Below are 23,087 nucleotides of genomic sequence, written 5' to 3'. Positions count from 1 at the left end.
AACATGATAAATTGTCATGTGTATGCTATTTGGTTGCTATATATTTTTCCTCCTCAACTGTATGATTTGACAACCCTTTTTTGTATGTAAAACAAAAGCCTTTTTGTGTATGCATTTCAATATTCATTGTGACAGAGTTATTGTAATGGTTTATTCCCATCAACTTTCTTGAAATTGACGGGCTGAGAACAAATCAAAATAGCAAATGCAAAAGAAATATATGAGTGCTAACTAATATATAAATTCATTCAATTTCCAGTTGGCTTCTCTTGAAACAGATTTCTATTAAGAGAAAATCATTAAAACTCTCATTTTTCATAAACGTTGGAATCTCCACTGAATATTATTTTAATATAAAAATTGAACATCTCCAATGAAAGCAATCCAAATTTTGGAGAATGCCACTGTGTGCAATCCAAATTCTGATATTTTTTCTAATGAAATTAACTTTGGTTTACATAAGGCTAATAGGAAATATTTTTTGAGAGAGATTTAGGGCCTGATCTTGTAGGTCAAGAATTTCGATTTTTGACATGGTAAATCTGTTGGCCATTTTATTTAAATTCGAGTTGAGTCGGAGAACATCTATATTTTTTTTGAAACTTTAAAATCATTTATGATTAGATGATAAGACCCAATGGTAAAACAAATGATGAGCTTTGGAATTTTAATAAGCTAGTATAAAAGCACGTGTTATGTAGTATTTGGATTCGAGTTTTATGACATGCAGAGAAACCTAGGCAAATTTCTGCTTTATATGGTACTAGAAATTATAGATTTTGGTTGAATGTGTAGTAGAATTTGAATTTAATTCAAAAAATATGTTAGAGAAGAGTTCAATCATAGCAATTGATTGAACATCTAAAAGAAAGAATCTTCTTCTAAAGTGAAAAATAATATCGAAGGCCTCCTTTGACACAACCTAAATTTAATAGGTCGTAAGGGAATTAATTAAGTGCAAACAACAGGTGGGACTTGAGTGCCGGTAAGGGTGGGCTTGGTATTTGCACATGTACAAGTCGCCGCTCCTCCGCTAAAAGCCAAGTTGATATCTCCGATCTCCACGTTCTCACAAGGCAAAGCTGGGCTACAAAAGATTTTTACAGCTTCTTGTGTTGATGAGGTGCCCTTAATGCCTGCAATTTTGATATTGCTAAGCTTAACACGTGATGGTGCCTACACAGGAAAAATAGAAAGAAATGTTAATATATATTACACTAGCTTGATCTTCATGTTCAAGATACTACGTACTAAGATGGTTTCTTATTTATGTATAGGTATAGTCAAAATACAAGTGCATAAAGAAATTACCTGGCTACATCCACCGTATGGGCAGTATGCTTGATCAATGATAACTGGATTACCAACATCGTTCATCACTATATTCTCGAAAGAGATATCAGAGGCACTTCCGGGTTTAGAGTCGGGCCATGATTTAATCCTTACACCATTATCTGTTTTCGTCAAAGTGCAGTCGCTTATATGCACTCCAACCACAGGTCCTTCATTGTCATATTTTCCCAAGCTACCAATACTAAGGCCATGCCCTGGTCCACATGTTACCTTGCTGACAGTTATGTCTTTGTTACCGTCACTCACTGATACACAATCATCGCCTGTGCCAATTGTTGTATCCAAAATTTTCACTCCGGTTGATCTTCCAATGTGGATGCCATCGGTGTTAATACTAGTACCCGGTGCCGTGATTGTAACGTGTTGAATAGTCAAATTGTTTGCACTCAAGATCATGATGTGAATCATCTTACTATTCAATGAGGTTATGTCATGGACCACACCGTTATTGACGAAGTTGAGTCTTAAATTCTGTTATTTGTTCATAAAATGAAGGTAAATTTTAGTATTGTGCATGCCATCTACAAACCAAAGCCTAGGCCATTTTATTATTTAGAAAGTATAGTCCATAATTCTAGTACTTGATGTTTTGAAGAAACTCACTGCTGGCATTTGAGGGCATTTTGAATTTTTGGAACACTCATTGCTTTCCCAAGCCTTTTGTCCTTGACCATCCAAGGTTCCACCTCCAAAGACCGTCAGGTCATCGACATGATCAAAAAGAAGCCAACTTTCGGAGTCCATGGCTGCTGGATCAGCAGGAGCTTGAACTATCCCTTCAAGCTGAAAGTTCATTTGTGCTTGCTTGCAAGGACCTGCCAAATTTACTAAATTCATTGTATACGTCCCTTTGGGAATCAAAACTGTAGCTGCCCCTGTTGCTGCACATGCTGCTTTCCAAGCGTCCATCACAGCCTGATCAAACAGATGCCAAAAAGATACTTTGTGTTATAGAAAGAAAACTCATAAGCAACCTAATGAATGGAAATTCTTAGAGTAAATCAATACAAATCATTAGATATATTAAGATGGTTTAGACCATTGTTATTTCTGATAAAATCTTAACCTGGGTGATGTCTCCACCGTCTTTTCCACCATATGCAGTGATATCGAAGACTCCATTCTGGGCCTCTACAACATACACCAAAAAGAATAATACAAGTATCGTTTGAAGTTTCAAATTGGAATCCATTTTTTTCTTCTCTTCTTGTCCTCTGCTTCCTTCCTAAGCTGTGATGCTGAATTAAAATTCCATCCCTATTTGGGAGAACTTATACTTTAACATAATAAGGAAATCTCCTGGATTTACCACTCTTTTCTAAGATAGACAACCGTGAGAAGCGGTAAATGTTTTGCACATCCAACCACATGTCATGAGTCAAATGTTTATGCTCTTAGCCGTTAATTTATTTTAATAAATTCCAAGGTACCAAGGGAGACATGATACACACCTTCCATTCTTCTATGGATCATTAATTTGTCTCTAACATATATACATAGATTTAAATAGGAATGCCAACAATCCATAAACAATTCTCAAAATCAAATAAATTTTATATCGTAATGTGTCCAGACCTTAGTCGCCAAATTGTTGACAATCAAATTTTGAAATCGAGTCTTCATTGGGCCATACTAGAAAAACCTTAAAACAATTTCCAAATATTGTAGTGGAAATATTCCTTATTTTTACCAAGTTGCCCGTTAAACAAAAGTAGAAAAGTTCAAATAGGAGGAGAGAGATTTGCCCAAAGACCCTCAGAAGTCACATTATTGAATTTAACTGGGAAGATGGCACATTTTGACTATTTTAAGGCAAAAAATACCTCTTAAATGATGCCCTTAAGGCATCAAACTATAGAGTTATCACACCCCCCAACTTAAACATTGCTAGTCCCTTAGCAATGCAACCTTAAAATTACATTGAGTATAGAGATTATTCCCATTACAAGATCATCCCTGACAAAATTAGCCAAGTATCCTGATTCTAGAATTCTCAAACTTTGTATAAATCGGTATGGGGTTTAAGGTGTAAAACTGTCTTTCTTTGAATATTACAAAATCTTGGCTTAAAAATCTTATATACCCTTCCATTTGCAAACTGTCTCGATAAGCTGAGATTGATTTTTGAAAGCAAGCAGGTATTGTTCTCATTATTTCTGAAAGTAGATTTCTACCCCTGAACTTGATACGTACACTTACTTTTATTGTTACCTTCCACCGTTTGACGAGAATCGTGACACTTGCGTTATGTGAAGAGACCCGGTTACTAAGTGTTAGGTAAGTGCTTTTCTCATTTCCTTTTCCGTTTGATGCGAATCTCGACATTTAACTTAGCTGAAGAGACCCAGTTACTAAGTCTAGGGTGTCCATTGACCCTTTTTTCTTGAAACATTATTCAAGGTAATCCACTTTCTGTAACAATTTGAAGAATTTTTATCTAATTTCTCAATCTTTCTCTTTTTATCTTGATAAGGACAAACTTAGGAGCATATTCAAATTTCTAAACGGTTTCGACAATATTCAAATAAGACCAATTTTCACTCCTATCACTTGCTACCAATTTCTACGAAATTCACTATTCTTTTATCAATTTCCTCAACTTTTTTTGTTTGAGAAATTCTTTTAATGAAAAGAATTTTTAAATATTTTAGTGAAATTTTTAGTTCTGTATTTCTAAAGGCTTAGCTTCAATTTTTTTTTCTCAAATTTTCTCTCTCTCTTTCCTCACCTCCCAACTTAAGTGCCATTGTCCCTAATGACATGACTAGAATGATACGAAGGGACTTGGATCAAAGGAAACAATCAAGAGGATTTTCCCAAGGGGTTCAAGGGTTGCCAATTGGTCTCAAATCAAGAAAAGAAAAACTCCAATCCTAAAATAAAAAGAAAACTATGTTGGGTTGCCTCCCAACCATTGCTAAGTTTAACGTCTTCTGACAGACGCAACTGGATCACTCAGACTAAAGTTGTCAACTCCTTTTATGTATTGTTTAAGACTTTAACCATTATCCTTGAACATGGTTCCATTCTTGGGATCTACTACATAATATTGGGCTACCTCTCCTTCTCTTCTCAGCCTTAGGATTTGTGCAGAGCCCCAAGTAAGTACCTTGAGTGGTGTTTAATTGACTTTGGTCCCAAACATGTTAATTGTCATTTCAACAAATCTTAATATGAATGTCACCTTACACTTTCTAGGATGTCAGAGATTGTAATTTATTCTTGTGGGCGCTTTTTAGGGATAATGTGTATCAAACAATGGGAAGTGTTACCATGAAAGGGGACAAGTCATAGTGCTCGAGAAGCACGCTCTGGTACCCCACCTTTCGCTATTCCGTCCTATAAAATTAAAGAGAAACAAGAATTAAACTGAGATAACGGATCAAATAATAAACTAAAAATGTAAAAATAATGAAACAGATCCGGATAAAGCAAATAAAAAATTTTCTGCATTGCTTCCCTAGCAACGACACCAAAAACTTGGTGTGTCCAAAAGCACATCGTTAAACACTCTAGAACACTACTTTAAACATTTATAATTTTTTCGTTTCTCATAGCAACTATAAACGTAGTAAATGGTGAGAATGGGTCATTTCCGTAGGGAAGTGAGGGAAAAATTATTACAAACCTTAATACGGGTAAAAGAATGCAAAGGGAAATTGCAGAATCACAAAACTTTCATTAATTAAATTGGAATTAAATAAAAATGGAGTTCGAACATTGCTGAAAATAAAATAAATAACAACAATAAGTAAACAACAGAAATTAAAAAGAAGAAATCCACAATTCGATCAGAGGTAGCAGTCTCTGGATCTCGCCAGTGACCCTCGAACTTCTCGAGCTAAGCCTTTCGTCTTACCTGGCCAAATTTCAAATCTACAAAAAATAAATAAAATACAAATTAATGCTAATAAAAGTAAAATTTGCAGGAAGAAAAAATGAACTGGAAATTAAAGAATAGAATGTTAAATCTAATACTAAAGAAAAAATGGTTGGGATTCAAATCTAGAGGTGGCAATAGTGGTGTTGGCAAACTGCAAGTAGGAACCCCTCCTCTTGTCTGGGCGTCATCCTCTTCCTCTACCCTTGAAATTCTCAAGATCAACCTTCCTTCTTACTTAGGGGTGAATTGACCAACCCTTTTTACAGGGCCCCTGGGGTCTTTTTTATAGAGAATGGTGGTCACAACTGAGAATAGAGAGAAAGAGGGGGCAACAACTGGGTTTTATCAAAAATATGGGTGCCCTAGGGTTTAGAATGAAGGGTTAGGATGGTTCTAGGGTGATTCTAAGGATAAGAAGAAAAGGAGAATACACCCAATATTATGTAAGGCTGAGATTTAATGGCTAAAGGCTGAATGGTCAACATTAGATGTTGGGTGGCTCCTAGGGTTAGAATACTAAAAAGAGAGTGCCCTAGAATGGATGGTGGAGATTAGAAGGGATGGAAGGTAAGGATTTAGCAGTTATCTGGGGGGTGTGATAACTCTATAGTTTGATGCCTTAAGGGCATCATTTAAGAGGTATTTTTTGCCTTAAAATAGTCAAAATGTGCCATCTTCCCAGTTAAATTCAATAATGTGACTTCTGAGGGTCTTTGGGCAAATCTCTCTCCTCCTATTTGAACTTTTCTACTTTTGTTTAACGGGCAACTTGGTAAAAATAAGGAATATTTCCACTACAATATTTGGAAATTGTTTTAAGGTTTTTCTAGTATGGCCCAATGAAGACTCGATTTCAAAATTTGATTGTCAACAATTTGGCGACTAAGGTCTGGACACATTACGATATAAAATTTATTTGATTTTGAGAATTGTTTATGGATTGTTGGCATTCCTATTTAAATCTATGTATATATGTTAGAGACAAATTAATGATCCATAGAAGAATGGAAGGTGTGTATCATGTCTCCCTTGGTACCTTGGAATTTATTAAAATAAATTAACGGCTAAGAGCATAAACATTTGACTCATGACATGTGGTTGGATGTGCAAAACATTTACCGCTTCTCACGGTTGTCTATCTTAGAAAAGAGTGGTAAATCCAGGAGATTTCCTTATTATGTTAAAGTATAAGTTCTCCCAAATAGGGATGGAATTTTAATTCAGCATCACAGCTTAGGAAGGAAGCAGAGGACAAGAAGAGAAGAAAAAAATGGATTCCAATTTGAAACTTCAAACGATACTTGTATTATTCTTTTTGGTGTATGTTGTAGAGGCCCAGAATGGAGTCTTCGATATCACTGCATATGGTGGAAAAGACGGTGGAGACATCACCCAGGTTAAGATTTTATCAGAAATAACAATGGTCTAAACCATCTTAATATATCTAATGATTTGTATTGATTTACTCTAAGAATTTCCATTCATTAGGTTGCTTATGAGTTTTCTTTCTATAACACAAAGTATCTTTTTGGCATCTGTTTGATCAGGCTGTGATGGACGCTTGGAAAGCAGCATGTGCAGCAACAGGGGCAGCTACAGTTTTGATTCCCAAAGGGACGTATACAATGAATTTAGTAAATTTGGCAGGTCCTTGCAAGCAAGCACAAATGAACTTTCAGCTTGAAGGGATAGTTCAAGCTCCTGCTGATCCAGCAGCCATGGACTCCGAAAGTTGGCTTCTTTTTGATCATGTCGATGACCTGACGGTCTTTGGAGGTGGAACCTTGGATGGTCAAGGACAAAAGGCTTGGGAAAGCAATGAGTGTTCCAAAAATTCAAAATGCCCTCAAATGCCAGCAGTGAGTTTCTTCAAAACATCAAGTACTAGAATTATGGACTATACTTTCTAAATAATAAAATGGCCTAGGCTTTGGTTTGTAGATGGCATGCACAATACTAAAATTTACCTTCATTTTATGAACAAATAACAGAATTTAAGACTCAACTTCGTCAATAACGGTGTGGTCCATGACATAACCTCATTGAATAGTAAGATGATTCACATCATGATCTTGAGTGCAAACAATTTGACTATTCAACACGTTACAATCACGGCACCGGGTACTAGTATTAACACCGATGGCATCCACATTGGAAGATCAACCGGAGTGAAAATTTTGGATACAACAATTGGCACAGGCGATGATTGTGTATCAGTGAGTGACGGTAACAAAGACATAACTGTCAGCAAGGTAACATGTGGACCAGGGCATGGCCTTAGTATTGGTAGCTTGGGAAAATATGACAATGAAGGACCTGTGGTTGGAGTGCATATAAGCGACTGCACTTTGACGAAAACAGATAATGGTGTAAGGATTAAATCATGGCCCGACTCTAAACCCGGAAGTGCCTCTGATATCTCTTTCGAGAATATAGTGATGAACGATGTTGGTAATCCAGTTATCATTGATCAAGCATACTGCCCATACGGTGGATGTAGCCAGGTAATTTCTTTATGCACTTGTATTTTGACTATACCTATACATAAATAAGAAACCATCTTAGTACGTAGTATCTTGAACATGAAGATCAAGCTAGTGTAATATATATTAACATTTCTTTCTATTTTTCCTGTGTAGGCACCATCACGTGTTAAGCTTAGCAATATCAAAATTGCAGGCATTAAGGGCACCTCATCAACACAAGAAGCTGTAAAAATCTTTTGTAGCCCAGCTTTGCCTTGTGAGAACGTGGAGATCGGAGATATCAACTTGGCTTTTAGCGGAGGAGCGGCGACTTGTACATGTGCAAATACCAAGCCCACCCTTACCGGCACTCAAGTCCCACCTGTTGTTTGCACTTAATTAATTCCCTTACGACCTATTAAATTTAGGTTGTGTCAAAGGAGGCCTTCGATATTATTTTTCACTTTAGAAGAAGATTCTTTCTTTTAGATGTTCAATCAATTGCTATGATTGAACTCTTCTCTAACATATTTTTTGAATTAAATTCAAATTCTACTACACATTCAACCAAAATCTATAATTTCTAGTACCATATAAAGCAGAAATTTGCCTAGGTTTCTCTGCATGTCATAAAACTCGAATCCAAATACTACATAACACGTGCTTTTATACTAGCTTATTAAAATTCCAAAGCTCATCATTTGTTTTACCATTGGGTCTTATCATCTAATCATAAATGATTTTAAAGTTTCAAAAAAAATATAGATGTTCTCCGACTCAACTCGAATTTAAATAAAATGGCCAACAGATTTACCATGTCAAAAATCGAAATTCTTGACCTACAAGATCAGGCCCTAAATCTCTCTCAAAAAATATTTCCTATTAGCCTTATGTAAACCAAAGTTAATTTCATTAGAAAAAATATCAGAATTTGGATTGCACACAGTGGCATTCTCCAAAATTTGGATTGCTTTCATTGGAGATGTTCAATTTTTATATTAAAATAATATTCAGTGGAGATTCCAACGTTTATGAAAAATGAGAGTTTTAATGATTTTCTCTTAATAGAAATCTGTTTCAAGAGAAGCCAACTGGAAATTGAATGAATTTATATATTAGTTAGCACTCATATATTTCTTTTGCATTTGCTATTTTGATTTGTTCTCAGCCCGTCAATTTCAAGAAAGTTGATGGGAATAAACCATTACAATAACTCTGTCACAATGAATATTGAAATGCATACACAAAAAGGCTTTTGTTTTACATACAAAAAAGGGTTGTCAAATCATACAGTTGAGGAGGAAAAATATATAGCAACCAAATAGCATACACATGACAATTTATCATGTTGACCAAAAAATCCTATGAGTCCCCTCTCTTGCCCTACATATTCATTTACATTGCATTATCAAAATGAAAAGAATAAAACTCAAACAGATGGGATCATTCCTTAAAGATTTAAAGTATATAATTTTTTGAAATGACTGCTTTGCTCAGAATCTTCCATCACCCGAGGCATTTTTGAAATGACTGCTTTGCTCAGAATCTTCCATCACCAAGGTTTTCAACAATGTACGCAATATGCTTTATCTTTCTAGACAATTCACTATGACTTTTTTTCTTGTGGGGGGACCATTCATATGGAAGTTGTCAAGAACATATCCAAGGATGCATATGATTGGCTTTGTTAGGTCCCCTAGAGACTTGGTCCAAGCATGGGTTTGACTATTGTTAAGTTAGATGCCATAACAAATAATGGCATCCCCCGTTGACGATGCACATGTAGGGTCTGCTACATTAGTGGCATCCCCCGTTGATAACTCTACAGTTTGATGCCTTAAGGGCTACAATTCAGGGGTATTTTCGGCCTTAGAGTAGTCAAATTGTGTCCTTTTCCCAATTAATTTTAATGTTGTGACCTCTGAGGATCTCTGTGCAAAACTATTAACTTTTCATGGCTGAAATGTAGATTTTGGGAATCTGGTGTGAAGTCCAATTGAGAGAGGGAGGGTTTTGTAAAAAAACTGAAAGCAAGAGGGCACCTCCTAGCTGCTAAACCCAATTTGGCGACCCTCCTACTGTATTGGCATGCTCCCCACGCCTTGGCAAACCCTAGGGCGCATTTTAACCCATTCTTTTCACTCTTAACAAACTGTAGCCGCCCCTAACTACTAAATCCTCACCTTCCATCCAATCTCCACCGTCCATTCTCGGGCAATCTCCTTTTAGCATTTTAACCCTAGGGAGCACCAAACTTCTAATCTTCACCATTCAACCTTTAGCCATAAATCTCAGCCCTACATAATATTGGGCTACTTTCTCCTTCTCTTCTCAGCCTTAGGATCACCTTTAGAACAGTCCTAAACCTCCTTTCTAAACCCTAGGGCACTCATATTTTTGCAAAAACCCAGCTACCATCCCTCTCTTTCTCTCTAATTCCAGTTATATCCTCCCTTCTCTATAAAAAGGATCCCCGGGTCCTTGGAGAAAGGGTTGGTCAATTCACCCACTTAACAAGGCTAAGGTTTCTTGAGGAGTTCAAGGGTTCTAAAAGGGGACGACGCCCAAATCTTGTTAGGAGGGGTTCCTGCAAGTTGTTCAACCATTCTACAACTACTGCCACTGGATCTGATCAACCATTCTTTTCTTTTCTCTATTTTCTTTTTTGTTATTTTTATTTCTGCAATCTTTTAGATTTAATTCTTGTTTGTTTCTTTGTTTTGTTGATCTGAATTCATTTGGTTCAAGGCTAAGGTGTCTCAAGGGGTTCGAGGGTTGTAGAAAGGATGGACGCCCAGTTCTTGTCAAGAGGGGTTTCTACAATCTGTTTGGCCGATATATAGCTACCGCCACCATACTTTATTGATTCCCATACTTTATTAAATTTTGATTTTTATTTATTGTCTTGTTTAAATTCGAAACATTTAATTTCAGCAATAATAGATTTTATTTTCATATTTTCTGCCAATCCCGATTGCATTCTCTTGTTTGGATCTAAGCATACATTAATTTTTCACTTGCTGCCCTATGGATATGACCCGTTCTCACCCATTTACTATGTTAGTAGTGAAGGGATGAGAGATCCATCATATGGATGGCCAAACCCTGTATGAAGGTTGGGCAAAATTTCAAAAATTTCTCTCTTTCCCATCTGTGAATCGCATTCCCTATTTTAGAAAATTGCATTTTCAAAAATCAATCTTGAACCCAAAACCAAACCAGATCTGAAACCAAAAAAGAGGAGAGGGATATACCTGATACACAGTAGTAGTAACTCCCAATGAAGGTGTTCACGCCCAAAGAGAAGGCCAAAACCCGCTTCCACTGAAGATGACACAATGTGAGATGAAGCAGGATCAGTAGGATGGCTTTTCAGCAAGAACCAGGATTCTTCAGTAAGAACCGAATAGTGGCTAGTGAGCATGACTACAAATTGTTTCTTCAACCAAGAAACAATATCAAGAACCTTTCTTGATCCATTCCACAAGAGGAGATCGAATTGAGTAGGAATGGCAAGAATATGAGAGAATTTGGAAGGTTGCTATATGTTAAAACTGAGGAATTTGCCCCCTATTTATATTCTTCTTTGGATCAGCTTCCTAATCTAATTAGGAGAGAGTTTCTTGATCCAAATCTGATATTTGGGTCTTGACTATTAAATGGATATGACTTATTTTATCCTTTCATTTAATCCTAATCAGATTATAAATTAGATTTTACCTCCTCTTTATAGTCTTCTTTGCATCAGCCTTTTAATTTAATTAGGAGAGAGTTTCTTTATCTAAATTTGATATTTAGATATGGACTCTTAAATGTATAAGACTTATCTCATCCTTTCAGTGAATCCTAATCAGATTATAAATCAGGTATTGCCTCCTTTTAATTAATAATTTAACCCTACTTCGAATTCAGCTTTAGACCCATTAATCTCATGTGCTCACTTAACCCTTAACCTGCTACCCAGTTGACTCCCTTTGTATGGTGTGGGACCCAAACATTGATTTACACATCAGCCACATGGGTTCAACCCAGCATTTGTTACAAGGCCTGGCCGAATTCACTGTAGGAGACAGTGAACCCCTGAGTCCATCACCATGGGCTCTTAAAGGGCCCAACATTTACACTAAATGGTCCTTGGGTCAACCAACTTATGAAAACCTAAGGACTGTGGGCAGATGCAAGATTATCCCATCAGGTATTACCCTCAATGTTCTTACATTTAACATCTCAGCTCATAATGATCAAACACTGTCTGACAAGAGAGGACCTTTCCCTCGGCTGCAAGGAACAGTTTTGTAAACATTTTGAAACCATAATATATATATATATATATATATATATATATATATATATGTATGTATATCTTTATATAAATATATTTTGCAAAACAAATCTCAATAGTTGAAATCAACTTCTAGCAGTTTAGGTTTCCATCAGAGAGAGTGCATTCCCCGATCATTCACTTTGTCTGACAAAGAGGCTGATCCTGTCACTATGATCACCCACACAGGTGAATTCTCAGACTGTCCCACCATACCCAGGTTTTGACCCCTTCTAAGGATCTCACTGATTGGCATATCAAAGGCAGCCAAATCCGACACCTAGTGTTATACCACAATCGAGTCTAGGGGTCAAGTGTAACATTCCAGTTTTTCCCATCTATCTCCAAAGTCCAGGACAATACTAGAATTTGGTCCGGTTCAGGGTTTCAAGAAAAACCCACACAACATATACCTCAAGTCTCACCCTGGTAGCTTAGACAAACCACCCCAACCAACTTGGCGGCACATCAGTGTCAGCCTTGATAGGATAAATCTTCCTAAATTCTAAACTAACACGAGTCTCATAAGTGTTCAGTTTAAGGGTATTACATAGAAATACACCACAATGACATGAATCAATAATGTACTTTATTCATTTACAATAAATGTCAAAAGATACATCAATCTGATAGGAGATAAGGGCATAACTATCTAACAAATAGTTGTTTGAGAAACAGTAAAAATTATAAATGTTTAAACTAGTGTTGCAAATTTTTTAACGACTCACTTTCACTAACACTAAGTTTTTGGCACCGTTGCCCGGGTAGCAACGAAGAAAATTTTTATTTGCTTTATTCGAATCTGTTCAATTATGTTTTTTTATTTTCATTTAGTTATTTGATTTGTTATCTTCATTTAATTAATAAAGCTGGAAGTGAAAAGTGCAGAATAATTAATAAATGACAGAAGTAAATAAATAAAATAAACTAAATAAAAAGTTTGTAATTTTCTAGATCTCTCCTTTGACCCTCGAACTCCTCAAGCTAGGCCTTCCGTTTTACCTGGCCGAACCCCAGATCTATAGAAAAGCAAGCAAAAATTAAATTAGATAAAAAAAATTGCAGAAAGGAAAAAAATTAGAACTATAAATTAAAGAATAGAAATTAAATCTAAAACTAAAGTAAATTGGTTGGGATCTGAATCTGAAGGTGGTAGTAGTGGTTTAGGAGAACTATTGGCGCCGTTGCCGAGGATCGAACCTAGGTCACCTGTGTGACAGGCGGGAATATAGACATCAACTGTAAATTGGGAGAAATGAAAATTTCATTTGGGGAGCAGAAAGTCCAACTAAATGTATTTAGTGCCACTAAGTATCCAAACCTAGGGGAAGATGAGTTCAAGGTAGATGTAGTGGACAATCTTTTAGATGCCTTCTCTGACCCTTGGTTAGCCCAATCTGAACGTTGTTTGTGTGAAGAACAAAGTGAGCCTTAGAGTGTAGATGGGAGAAGTGTGTGAATGTGTCCGACTAAAGACGTTAAACTTAGCGCTGGTTGGGAGGCAACCAAACGTAGTTTTCAGTTGTTTTTAGGATTAGATTTTTTGTTTCATGATTCGAGACCAGTTGGCAGACCTTAAACCCTTCAAGAAAACCCTATTGATTGTTCCCTTTGGCCCAAGTCCCTTTGCAACATTCTAGTCATGCCATTAGGGACAATGGCATTTAAGTTGGGGGGTGAGGAAAGAGAAAAATTTTGAAAATTGAAAAAAAAAAGGAAAAACAAATTGAAAAGCAAAGCTTTTAAATATGTAGAATTAAAATTTCACTAAAAATTTAAAAAATTCTTTCCATTAAAAGAGATTTCCAAACAGAAAAATTGAAAAGCAAAGCCTTTAAATATGTCTGAGAATCCGATCAGAGGTAGCAGTTTCCTTCCAACCTCGAACTTCTTGATCTAGGCCTTCCGTCTTACATGGCCGGATTTCAGATCTATAGAAGAGAATTAACACACAAATTAAATCTAATAAAAGTAAATTTATATGAATGAAAAATAAACTAAAATTAAAGAACATAAAGTAATTCAAAAATGGAAGAAAATATGGTTGGGATTCAAATCCAGAGGTGGCAGTAATGGTGTTGGTGAACTGCAAGTAGGAACTCCTCCTCTTGCCTGTACGTCATCCTCTTCCTCTATCCTTGAACTTTCAAGATCAGCCTTCCTTCTTACCTGGGTGAATTGGCCAATCCCTTCTATAGGGCCCCTGGAACCCTTTTTATAGAGAAGGGTGGACACAACTGGAAATAGTGAGAAAGATGGGGGGCGACAGCTGGGATTTAGCAAAGTTAGGGATGCCCTAGGGTTTTTAATGGATGTCTAAAATGGTTTTGGGGTGATCCTAGGCTGAAAATGGAAAAAGGGGGCACCCAATATTATGTAGGGCTGAGATTTGGATGCCTAGAAATGGAAGGTGTAGATTAGAACATCTAGGGTTGAAAGCTTAAGATTAAAAGAATACGTGATGCCTTAAATTGAATGGTTGGGATATAGGATGGAGGGAGTGGCTGAGATTTAATGGTGAGGAACTGAATGGTGAGGATTAGTAGATTAGGTGGCACCCTAGGGTTTAGAAGCTACAAAGGAGAGCCTAAAATGGATGGTGAAGATTAGAAGGAGTGGATGATGGAGATTTCACATATGGGGTGGCTAGGGTTAGCTAAGGAGTAAAAGATTAGGTTAAAAAGGCTCCCTAAGATTTGCTAATGAGAGGGGAGCATGGTAACACAGTAGGATGGGTGCCAACTGGGTTTAGCAGATAAGAGGCGCCCCCCTGTTCTCAGTTCTTTACAAAAACACCCCTCTTACCTGGACTTCACACCAGCTTTCAAAAAATTGCATTTCAGCCATGAAAACTTCCCAATTTTCTATATAATTTGCATATAAAGCCTCGGAAGTCACATAATTGATTTTAAACAGGAAAATGGTGCACTTGGACTATTCTAAGGCCGAAAGTACCCCTAAATTGATGCCTTTAAGGCATCAAAATGCAAGGTTATCACACCCCCCAACCTAACCATTGCTAGTCCCTTAGCAATGCAACCTTAAAATTACACTAAGTATATAGATCTTTCTCATTACAAGGTCATCCATAACAGAATTAATCTAGCATCCTGATTCTAGCATTCTCAAACTCGGTATAGATCGGTATTGGGCTTCAGGGGTAAAATTGTCTTATTTTGAATATTACAGAAACATGTCTTAAAAATCTTATTTACCCTTCCATTTGTAGATATCTTGATAAAATGAGATTAATTTAAAATTAGACAGGTATTCTTCTTGTCATTTTTGACAATGGATTTCTACCCCTGAAATTGATATGCAAATTTATTTTTGTTACTTTCCACCGTTTTACATGAATCTTGACACTTGCCTTAGGTGAAGAGACCCGGTTACTAAGTGTTAGGTAAGTGTATTTGGCATTCCCTTTTCTGTTTGACGTGAACTTCAACACTTAACTTAGGTGAAGAGACCCGATTACTAAGTCAAGGGTGTCCATTGACTTTTTATTCTCTCTTTCTCTTCTTATTTCTAAGAATTTGTAGACATTGCCTCCTAACCAACGCTAAGTTTAATGTCTTCAGTCGGACATTTTCAAGAACTTTTTCCATCTACACTCTCTGACTTACTCATCTTCCGACAAACAGGGCTCAAACTGGGCTAACCAAGGGGTAAACAAGTTATTTAAAAAAGTATCCACTATATCTGCCTTGAACTCATCTTCCCCTACGTTTGGATACTTAGGGGCACTACAAACATTTAATTGTACTTTCTGCTTCCCTAATGAAGTGTTCATTTCTCTCGATTTACGGTTGATGTTTGTATTGGCCGATGCTAGAAACAAACGTCTTAAGATTATCAGGATATGGTTCAGCTCATCGATTGGGGTCATGTAGGATAAAATTCAAAGGAAAGTGACAACGCTCTACCCTGACCATGACATCCTCAATAACACTTTGAGGAGTGTTGACTGACCAATCAATGAAGTATAGAATTATCGGGGTTGATTTTAACTCATCGATCTTGAACCTGTCATAAATGGATGGAAGCGGAGTTAGTCTAGCCCTAAAATCCACTAGTGCCTAATCAAAGGTGATTCTAGTGATGACATAGCTTATGAGAGGAGCACTAAGGTCTTTCATATTCTGGGGAGTTGATTTAGGAGAGGTACACTAACATCTGCTGACAGCATCAATTTTTGTGGGGCCAATTGTGGCTCCATCATTTGAGTATACAGCTCTTTCAAGAACTTGGCATAGGCCAAGACATATTGGATGGCATTGAGGGGAGGGATGTTAATATGGACCTCCTAGCTTTCCTTGTTGTGAGTTTCTTTGTTCTTTAGCACTAGCCTGACTGTGAGTGCTGTTGGAAAGGGAACTACGGGTTGGTTTACTATAGGCTCTTCTTCTAAAGTTTCCTTTCCTTCTTCTTCTCCCCCCAACTTAGGGTCTTCCTGCTCCTTTTCATTAACTCTCTTTTTCTCACACGGGTCCTCTAAAATCCTCCCACTCCTTAAGGTTGTAATGGCTTTGGTATTTTCACACTGAGGGTTCTTAGGAGGTAGCTAAATTTGTTATGGAGGAAAACCCTATGGCTGATTTCTAGGAGTTGCAATTGGTTGACTCGGTATTTTCCCTACTTCTCTCCTTGCCTTGGCTTCGGCTAGCTGTCCTATTTGGCTCTCTAATCTATTAATGAACTACTATTGATTTAGGATCAGCTATTGAAGCTGCATGAATTAGTCATCTACTGTACGTGCTTGAGGAGGTTGTGGGTAAGCCTGATAAGGTTGGGCCAGTTGGTTCCTAGGATGCATCTGCTGGAATTGACTTTGCATTTGTCGCCTCTGAAATTGGTGGGTGGTGGAGTTAGATAGGTTGTATTGGGACTGTGTATAGGTTTGACATGGTTGAGCCGGTTGAGTCCCATGGTAATCATTGTACTCCCAGTGGGTTTGTGCTTCAGACCATTGAGAGTGCATATCAAGCAATGGGTTTGCTTGGACTTGGGCCCTATAATTGAAATTGGGTTGATTTTGCCACCCAGGGTTATATGGGCTAGAGAATGGGTTAGTCTTGGGTTGGAAAAATTTGTTGGCCACATGTATTTGGTTTGGACGGATTGGTTGACATGGGTCCGCCGCAGGGCACTGACTGACATGATGGGTCGGGCTTGCACAGATAGAACACGATGGATAGGATGACAAGGTTGGGTATGGGCCACTTTGTTGACGACGTACAAGGACTTCATCAAGTTTTTGGGCCATACCATTAATCTTGTCCAATTGTTGAGACACGTTATTTCAATCAATTTGTGGCTCAGGTTGGAAGTAGTTTTTCATTCCATAAACTCTGGCCATTGAATTCGTTTTATCTTATTTTAACCCCCTTTTTCTAGTTTTTTTTTTAAATTTAAAATTTAAATTTTGAATTTTAATTTCAAAATTAAATTCTGAAATTTAAACACAATTTAAAATTTTATTTTTATTTTATTTTTATTTTTTTCCTTTTATTTTGAAATTGGAAATTTAAATTTTTGAGTTTAATTTCAAATTTTGATTTTGAAATTTAAATTCTAAAATTTAAACTCAAATATTGAAAATTTATTTCTTTTTTTAATTCAAAATTCAAAATTTTTAAATTTACTAAAATCTAAATTCAAATTTGAATTTTTAATTTTTTAATTTTCTCTTTTTTTTAAAGGCAAACAAATCAACCAACGACCTAGAGACTGACCTAGGGTTTCCTAAACTAGTGGTTCAACCGATGTGAATACTTTTAGGTTCACTTGGAATTACACCTCTTCCTTTGGTTAGCCAGGGAAGAGGTGGGGATGTGAGAGGCTCCCCTTGCTCTCACAAGGACCTAATTAATTAACCACAAAACCCGCTTTGGCATAGCCATTTAACCTCTTTCCTAAAATTCTGCACACCTTTGAACCAAGTGTGAGGCTTCCCTAAAGGATCTTTCTATCCAAATTTTAAATTAGGGTTAGGGTGAACCGCACGTGAATGGTGGTGATTTTTGGTCCAAGGAAGGGTGATGAAATATTAGTTAGCACTTCATATATTTCTTTTGCATTTGCTATTTTGATTTGTTCTTAGCCCATCAATTTCAAGAAACAAACCTTTAAAAGTTGATGGGAATAAACCATTACAAAAACTCTGTCACAATGAATATTGAAATGCATACACAAAAAGGCTTTTGTTTTACTTAGAAAAAAAGGGTTGTCAAATTATACAATTCAGGAAGAAAAATATATAGCAATCAAATAGCATACACATGACAATTTATCATGTTGACCAAAAAATCCTTTGAGTCCCCTCTCTTACCCTACATATTGATTTACATTGCATTATCAATAAAAAAAGAATAAAACTCAAACAGATGGGATCATTCCTTAAAGGTTTAAAGTATATAATTCTTTTAACCATAAAGTTTCTTATTGGGCTTATTCTTGGATTAAGAATTTAGATCTAGAAGGATTCTTCTTAGTTTCTTATTCTTGGATTCGTAATAGACCTCCTCTGCGAATTGGGCTTCAGCCAGACTTTTCTACGAGTTGGGCTTCAGCGCGGATTGGGCCTTCCTATGAAATTGCCCCGACTTCGGGCCCAGATTAGACTTCGATGCAGTCCGAATCTGCGAATGCCCAAAACATGAAAGCTGTGACTTTTTCTCTTATCTTTCCAATGGATCTTGAATCATCGCATTTAGAATTTAGAGACGCGAGTTAGGCTTAGATCGCTGAATGATGTCAAAACTGTGAAAAATCATCCGATTTGTTTTTCTTTGCTCTTGATGCCTTCTTTCATACCCTGGACCAAAATACAAGAGATATGAGTCCGATTAGATGCTAATTGAGTATAAAAGACAGAATAATTGGGAATAAAGATATGATAAATTCTACTCTCATCAACTCTTGCCCGTCCTTGGACAAGACAAAACTCAAAACAAAATTAAAACAAGAACAAACTAACTAAAAGATTTGTTTTGGGATACTCTCAACAGAGTATTTGTCCTCCTGCAAGCCTTGATCAGTATCCATGCTTCTTCCCTTTGTCCACTTCTTTTCTTTTTTAACTTGTCCAAAAATAATCTTAAATCGCCAATCCTCATGTCCCCAAGTGACATCGACAATCAAGGGAAGCAGGCATCTCTTTGCATGAATAATTTAGGGCTAAAGTAAGCCTCTTTGTTTTCATAATCACATGTGGCAAGATTCAAAAAATACCCTCTCATGATTCTTTAGAATGAAACAAAGAATGTTATTACCCTAAGCTTATTTATGTATCACATCTCCACCACTTATCATGAGTGCAATGCATCGAAAGGTGAATTAGGGTTTGGGATCTAGGGATGAGTGCATTTTATGCTCCATCTCACCCTTTTATTCTTTTAGTGTGAGTGCATTTTATGCTCCATCTCACACTAACTCTTTTTTCTTTCGGTGTGAGTGCATTTTATGGTCCATCTCACACGAGTCTTTTTTTTTTTTTTGGATAACACGTTCTAATACATGAACTCATTATCGTGGTCTCAACATGCCTAGCAAGACAAGTTCTAGAATAATCAACCCATGTTTGTCCATTAGAAATCAAATGCTCACAAGGGTCAACTCTGTATTGCATCTTGCCCGTTGATCATTCAAACTACTGAGATGCCTTCCCTAGCCAGAAATTTCAACTAGATTTGCATGCATCCTTTCTTGTCTATCCTCCCTAAGCACATGATTCAAGGTGGTTTGCAATCATTCAAACACAAGTCTCTAAGGAGCAGAAATTTCAAAAGGAAAGATAAAAAATGATTATCAAAGCATGCTAGAGTTCGAAAAAAAATTTATCAACCCCTTACTCCTCCCCCACACTTAAGATATACATTGTCCTCAATGTATGGAATATGCATGACAAGAACAAGGAGAGAGATTTAAGAGGACTTCCCTGAATGCCTCGTTGAGATCCTGCAGATGTGAGATACAAAGAAGAGAAAAACACACTCATAAGAAATAAAAAAATAAAAAAAAACTGAACAAAACAAACAACTAAACTAAATGGGTTGCCTCCCACAAACGCTCGTTTTAAGTCGTGAGCTTGACTTTCACCTTTCCCTCATGGCAGTTTCAAGGAGAGAACGGACCCATGGTGGGTGGGTTGTTCTTCAATATAATGTTTCAACCGGTGTCCATTTACCATGAATGTACTCCCATCATCACTATGTATTTCAATCGCTCCATGAGGGAATACTTTAGCCCCTTTAAAGGGTTCACCCCACTTGGTTTTTAACTTTTGATGTTTCCCCCTTTCATCCTTCATAGGTGGGTTTAAACCTGGAATAGGGACCTACACAATAGATGGGAGGGGTTTTGTGTGAGATGGAGGTAAAAATGCATTATGAATTGTAATTTCAAAAGAATGTGGCTCAGAAGTCAAATTTTGCAATTCTGATTTCAGTACAAACTTCTGCTTTGCTTGTTGCAATTGATTAGGAATATTGTTAAGTGCAACTTTCAGCATGTCTTCTGATTTAGATGTATCTACTTCAGTTGCACCAACATCAATGCTATCGATTGCATAAGTTTCATGTTCAATTGTGTTGGGATGTTCCATGGTTTTAAATACATTGAACACCACTTCTTCACCATTGATTCTAAGGGTAAGTAGACCTTTTCGCAGTTCAATTAAAGCATCACCAGTAGCAAGAAAAGGTCTCCCTAAAATCAGAGGCATTGTCCTATCTTCCTCCATATCCAACACAATGAAATTGGCAAGAATAATAAAATTGCCCACTTTGACCAAAACATCTTCTACTATTCCCCTAGGATATTTGATGCTTCTATCAGCTAATTGCAGAATAATAGTTGTAGATGTCAGTTCATGCAGTCCAAGTTTTTCAAAAATTGAATAAGGCATTAAATTTATACTAGCACTTAAATCACATAAAGTTTTTTCTAATTCAATATTCCCTATGGTGCAAGGTATAGAAAAACTCCCTGGATCCTTAAGCTCTGGGGGCAATTTCTTTTGAAGAATGGTTGAACATTCTTCATTTAGCTTTACCATCTCACCATCCTCCCACTTTCTTTTATTAGACATCACCTCCTTCAGGAATTTGGCATACTTCGGCATCTGTGACAATACATCAAGAAGAGGAAGGTTAATATGGATCTTTTTAAACACTTCCAAAAATTTCTCAAATTGTCTATCTAATTTAGCCTTCAAGACTCTTCCAGGGTAGGGGATAGGAAGTTTAATTTTATGTAAATTCAGTTTAGGGGTGCTTCCCTCATTCTCCTTTTGTAAATCGTCCATTTCAGCTTTCTTGTCATTTTCTGGGGCTTTGCCGATTGTCTTCCCACTTCTTAAGGCTATGGCATTCACATGTTCTCTAGGATTTTTTTCTGTGTTGTTGGACAGCCTTCCTTCTTTCCTCTCTGATAACATGCTCACAACCTGCCCCATTTGAGCTACTAAGTTCTTAATTGTTGTTTCATGGCTTTGGAATTTTGCTTCAGCAGTGTTGATGAACTTAGAAATCATCTCCTTCAGATTGCTCTTTTTCTCTTGTGGGGGCGGTTGTGGTTGGAATCCCATGGGTGCCTTTTGATGATTGTTGCTCCAAGAGAAGTTGGGATGACTCCTCCACCCTGGGTTGTATGTATTTGAATATGGGTTGTAATTTGTCCTGCCAGCATGAGAGAAAAAATTAGCATTCTCATGGGAAATAAAAGGACTATTTAATTGACAATCAGAATTGGCATGTCCTATTTGTCCACATAAATCGCATGAGATGCTAGGTGTTGTATTAATGGCTGCAATACTAAAATTATCCAGTCTTTTATTTATATTGGCTATTTTCACAGATAAGGATGCAAAGGAATCAATGTGGTGTACTCCCTTCTGATTGGTTCGATCATTGCTCCACTAGTAGTTGTTTGATGCCATCTCCTCCACTAAGTCATATGCTTTCTCAGGAGTTTTTCTCATGATTGTACCACCTGCGGCTGCATCAATAATGGATCGATTAGAGGGGGTGATACCATTATAAAAAGTTTGTATTTGTCACCAAATTGGTATCCCATGGTGAGGACACCTCCTAAGCATCTTCTTGAATCTTTCCCATGCTTCATACAGGGACTCCTTCTCAAATCGAGCAAAAGTGGTAATATCATTAATTAATTTTGCTATTTTGGAGGGTGGGAAATATTTAGTCAAAATTTTCTGGGTTAAATCATTCCAAGTGGTGATGCTTCTTGTAGGGAGTGAGTTGAGCCAATTTTTATCTTATCACGCAATGAAAAAGGAAATAATCTTAGCCTAATTGCATCATCACTAACTCCATTGTGTTTAAATGTATCACATATTTCAAGGAAGTTAACGATGTGTGCATTAGAGTTATCACTTGGTAACCCACTAAACTGAATACTAGTTTGGATCATTTGAATTATTGCACGTTTTATTTCAAAATTATTGGCATGGATGGTAGGCTTGCAAATGCTGGATGTCACCCCATCAATGTTTGGACAAGCATAATCCAAGAGGGTGCGATTTCCTTCTACCATCTCTCCTTCAATCTCTATGGTTGGTTTGCAAATAACAACCTCTTCTCTTGATTTTCCTATGTTGGCCCTTTACAACAAGCAAAGGGTCCTTTCAATTTATGGATCGAATTCAGCTAACCTTCCTGTCAAGTGCGTGTCATGCACTAGTAAATCTAAACCAACAAAAAAAAAACATAAAATTTCGAACAAACAAATAAAAATAAAAATAATAACAAAAATAGAAATAAATAAAAGGAAAATATAATAATAATAATAAAAGAAATAAAAGGTCCAAATTAATCAAGGTTAACAAATTCTAATATTATTTTAGGATTAAATCCCCGACAGCGGCACCAAAAACTTGATAGCTATAAATATAACCCTAGCAAGTGCACTAATTATCAAGTAGTATAAAAAATATCGTTTCCACGGGGATTTACAAAATAAGCATTAGAACCACCGTCTTCCCTAATTATCTGGACAATCAAATTTCAGATTTGAGCAAGATCTACTGAAAATAAAAACTAGC

The 23,087-nt window shown here is 36.7% G+C and overlaps 3 protein-coding genes across 3 annotated transcripts; 1 reads left to right on the top strand and 2 right to left on the bottom strand.

Annotated features, from left to right (window-relative positions):
* Window positions 1-777: 777 nt before the first annotated feature.
* Window positions 778-2,641, bottom strand: LOC148867235 (exopolygalacturonase-like). The gene is made up of 4 exons (XM_088975974.1): window positions 2,420-2,641; window positions 1,957-2,268; window positions 1,312-1,824; window positions 778-1,176 (listed from the first exon to the last, which is right to left on the bottom strand). Exons 1-4 carry the CDS (start codon window positions 2,543-2,545, stop codon window positions 952-954), a joined length of 1,176 nt encoding a protein of 391 aa, XP_088832100.1. The 5' UTR covers window positions 2,546-2,641; the 3' UTR covers window positions 778-951.
* Window positions 2,642-6,242: 3,601 nt separating this feature from the next.
* LOC148867234 (exopolygalacturonase-like) lies at window positions 6,243-8,274 on the top strand. Its single transcript, XM_088975973.1, has 4 exons — window positions 6,243-6,632; window positions 6,784-7,095; window positions 7,228-7,740; window positions 7,876-8,274. Exons 1-4 carry the CDS (start codon window positions 6,507-6,509, stop codon window positions 8,098-8,100), a joined length of 1,176 nt encoding a protein of 391 aa, XP_088832099.1. The 5' UTR covers window positions 6,243-6,506; the 3' UTR covers window positions 8,101-8,274.
* A 12,086-nt stretch (window positions 8,275-20,360) lies between these two features.
* Window positions 20,361-21,611, bottom strand: LOC148867233 (uncharacterized). The gene is made up of 2 exons (XM_088976472.1): window positions 20,942-21,611; window positions 20,361-20,755 (listed from the first exon to the last, which is right to left on the bottom strand). Exons 1-2 carry the CDS (start codon window positions 21,609-21,611, stop codon window positions 20,361-20,363), a joined length of 1,065 nt encoding a protein of 354 aa, XP_088832598.1.
* Between the last annotated feature and the right edge of the window lie 1,476 nt (window positions 21,612-23,087).

Source organism: Nelumbo lutea, chromosome 3, assembly GCF_056320005.1.
Source record: "Nelumbo lutea isolate HS-2025 chromosome 3, American lotus-T2T, whole genome shotgun sequence".
NCBI lineage: Eukaryota > Viridiplantae > Streptophyta > Magnoliopsida > Proteales > Nelumbonaceae > Nelumbo > Nelumbo lutea.
This window is presented reverse-complemented; position numbering and strand designations above follow the sequence as displayed.

Coding starts and splice junctions, on each gene's coding strand:
- LOC148867235 (XM_088975974.1), bottom strand. CDS start 2,545: ATGGATTCCAATTTGAAACTTCAAACGATACTTGTATTATTCTTTTTG. Junction 1,825..1,956: donor AATGCCCTCAAATGCCAGCA/GTGAGTTTCTTC, acceptor AACAAATAACAG/AATTTAAGACTCAACTTCGT. Junction 1,177..1,311: donor CATACGGTGGATGTAGCCAG/GTAATTTCTTTA, acceptor TTTCCTGTGTAG/GCACCATCACGTGTTAAGCT.
- LOC148867234 (XM_088975973.1), top strand. CDS start 6,507: ATGGATTCCAATTTGAAACTTCAAACGATACTTGTATTATTCTTTTTG. Junction 6,633..6,783: donor ACGGTGGAGACATCACCCAG/GTTAAGATTTTA, acceptor CTGTTTGATCAG/GCTGTGATGGACGCTTGGAA. Junction 7,741..7,875: donor CATACGGTGGATGTAGCCAG/GTAATTTCTTTA, acceptor TTTCCTGTGTAG/GCACCATCACGTGTTAAGCT.
- LOC148867233 (XM_088976472.1), bottom strand. CDS start 21,611: ATGGGATTCCAACCACAACCGCCCCCACAAGAGAAAAAGAGCAATCTG. Junction 20,756..20,941: donor TTTATGTGATTTAAGTGCTA/GTATAAATTTAA, acceptor ATATGGAGGAAG/ATAGGACAATGCCTCTGATT.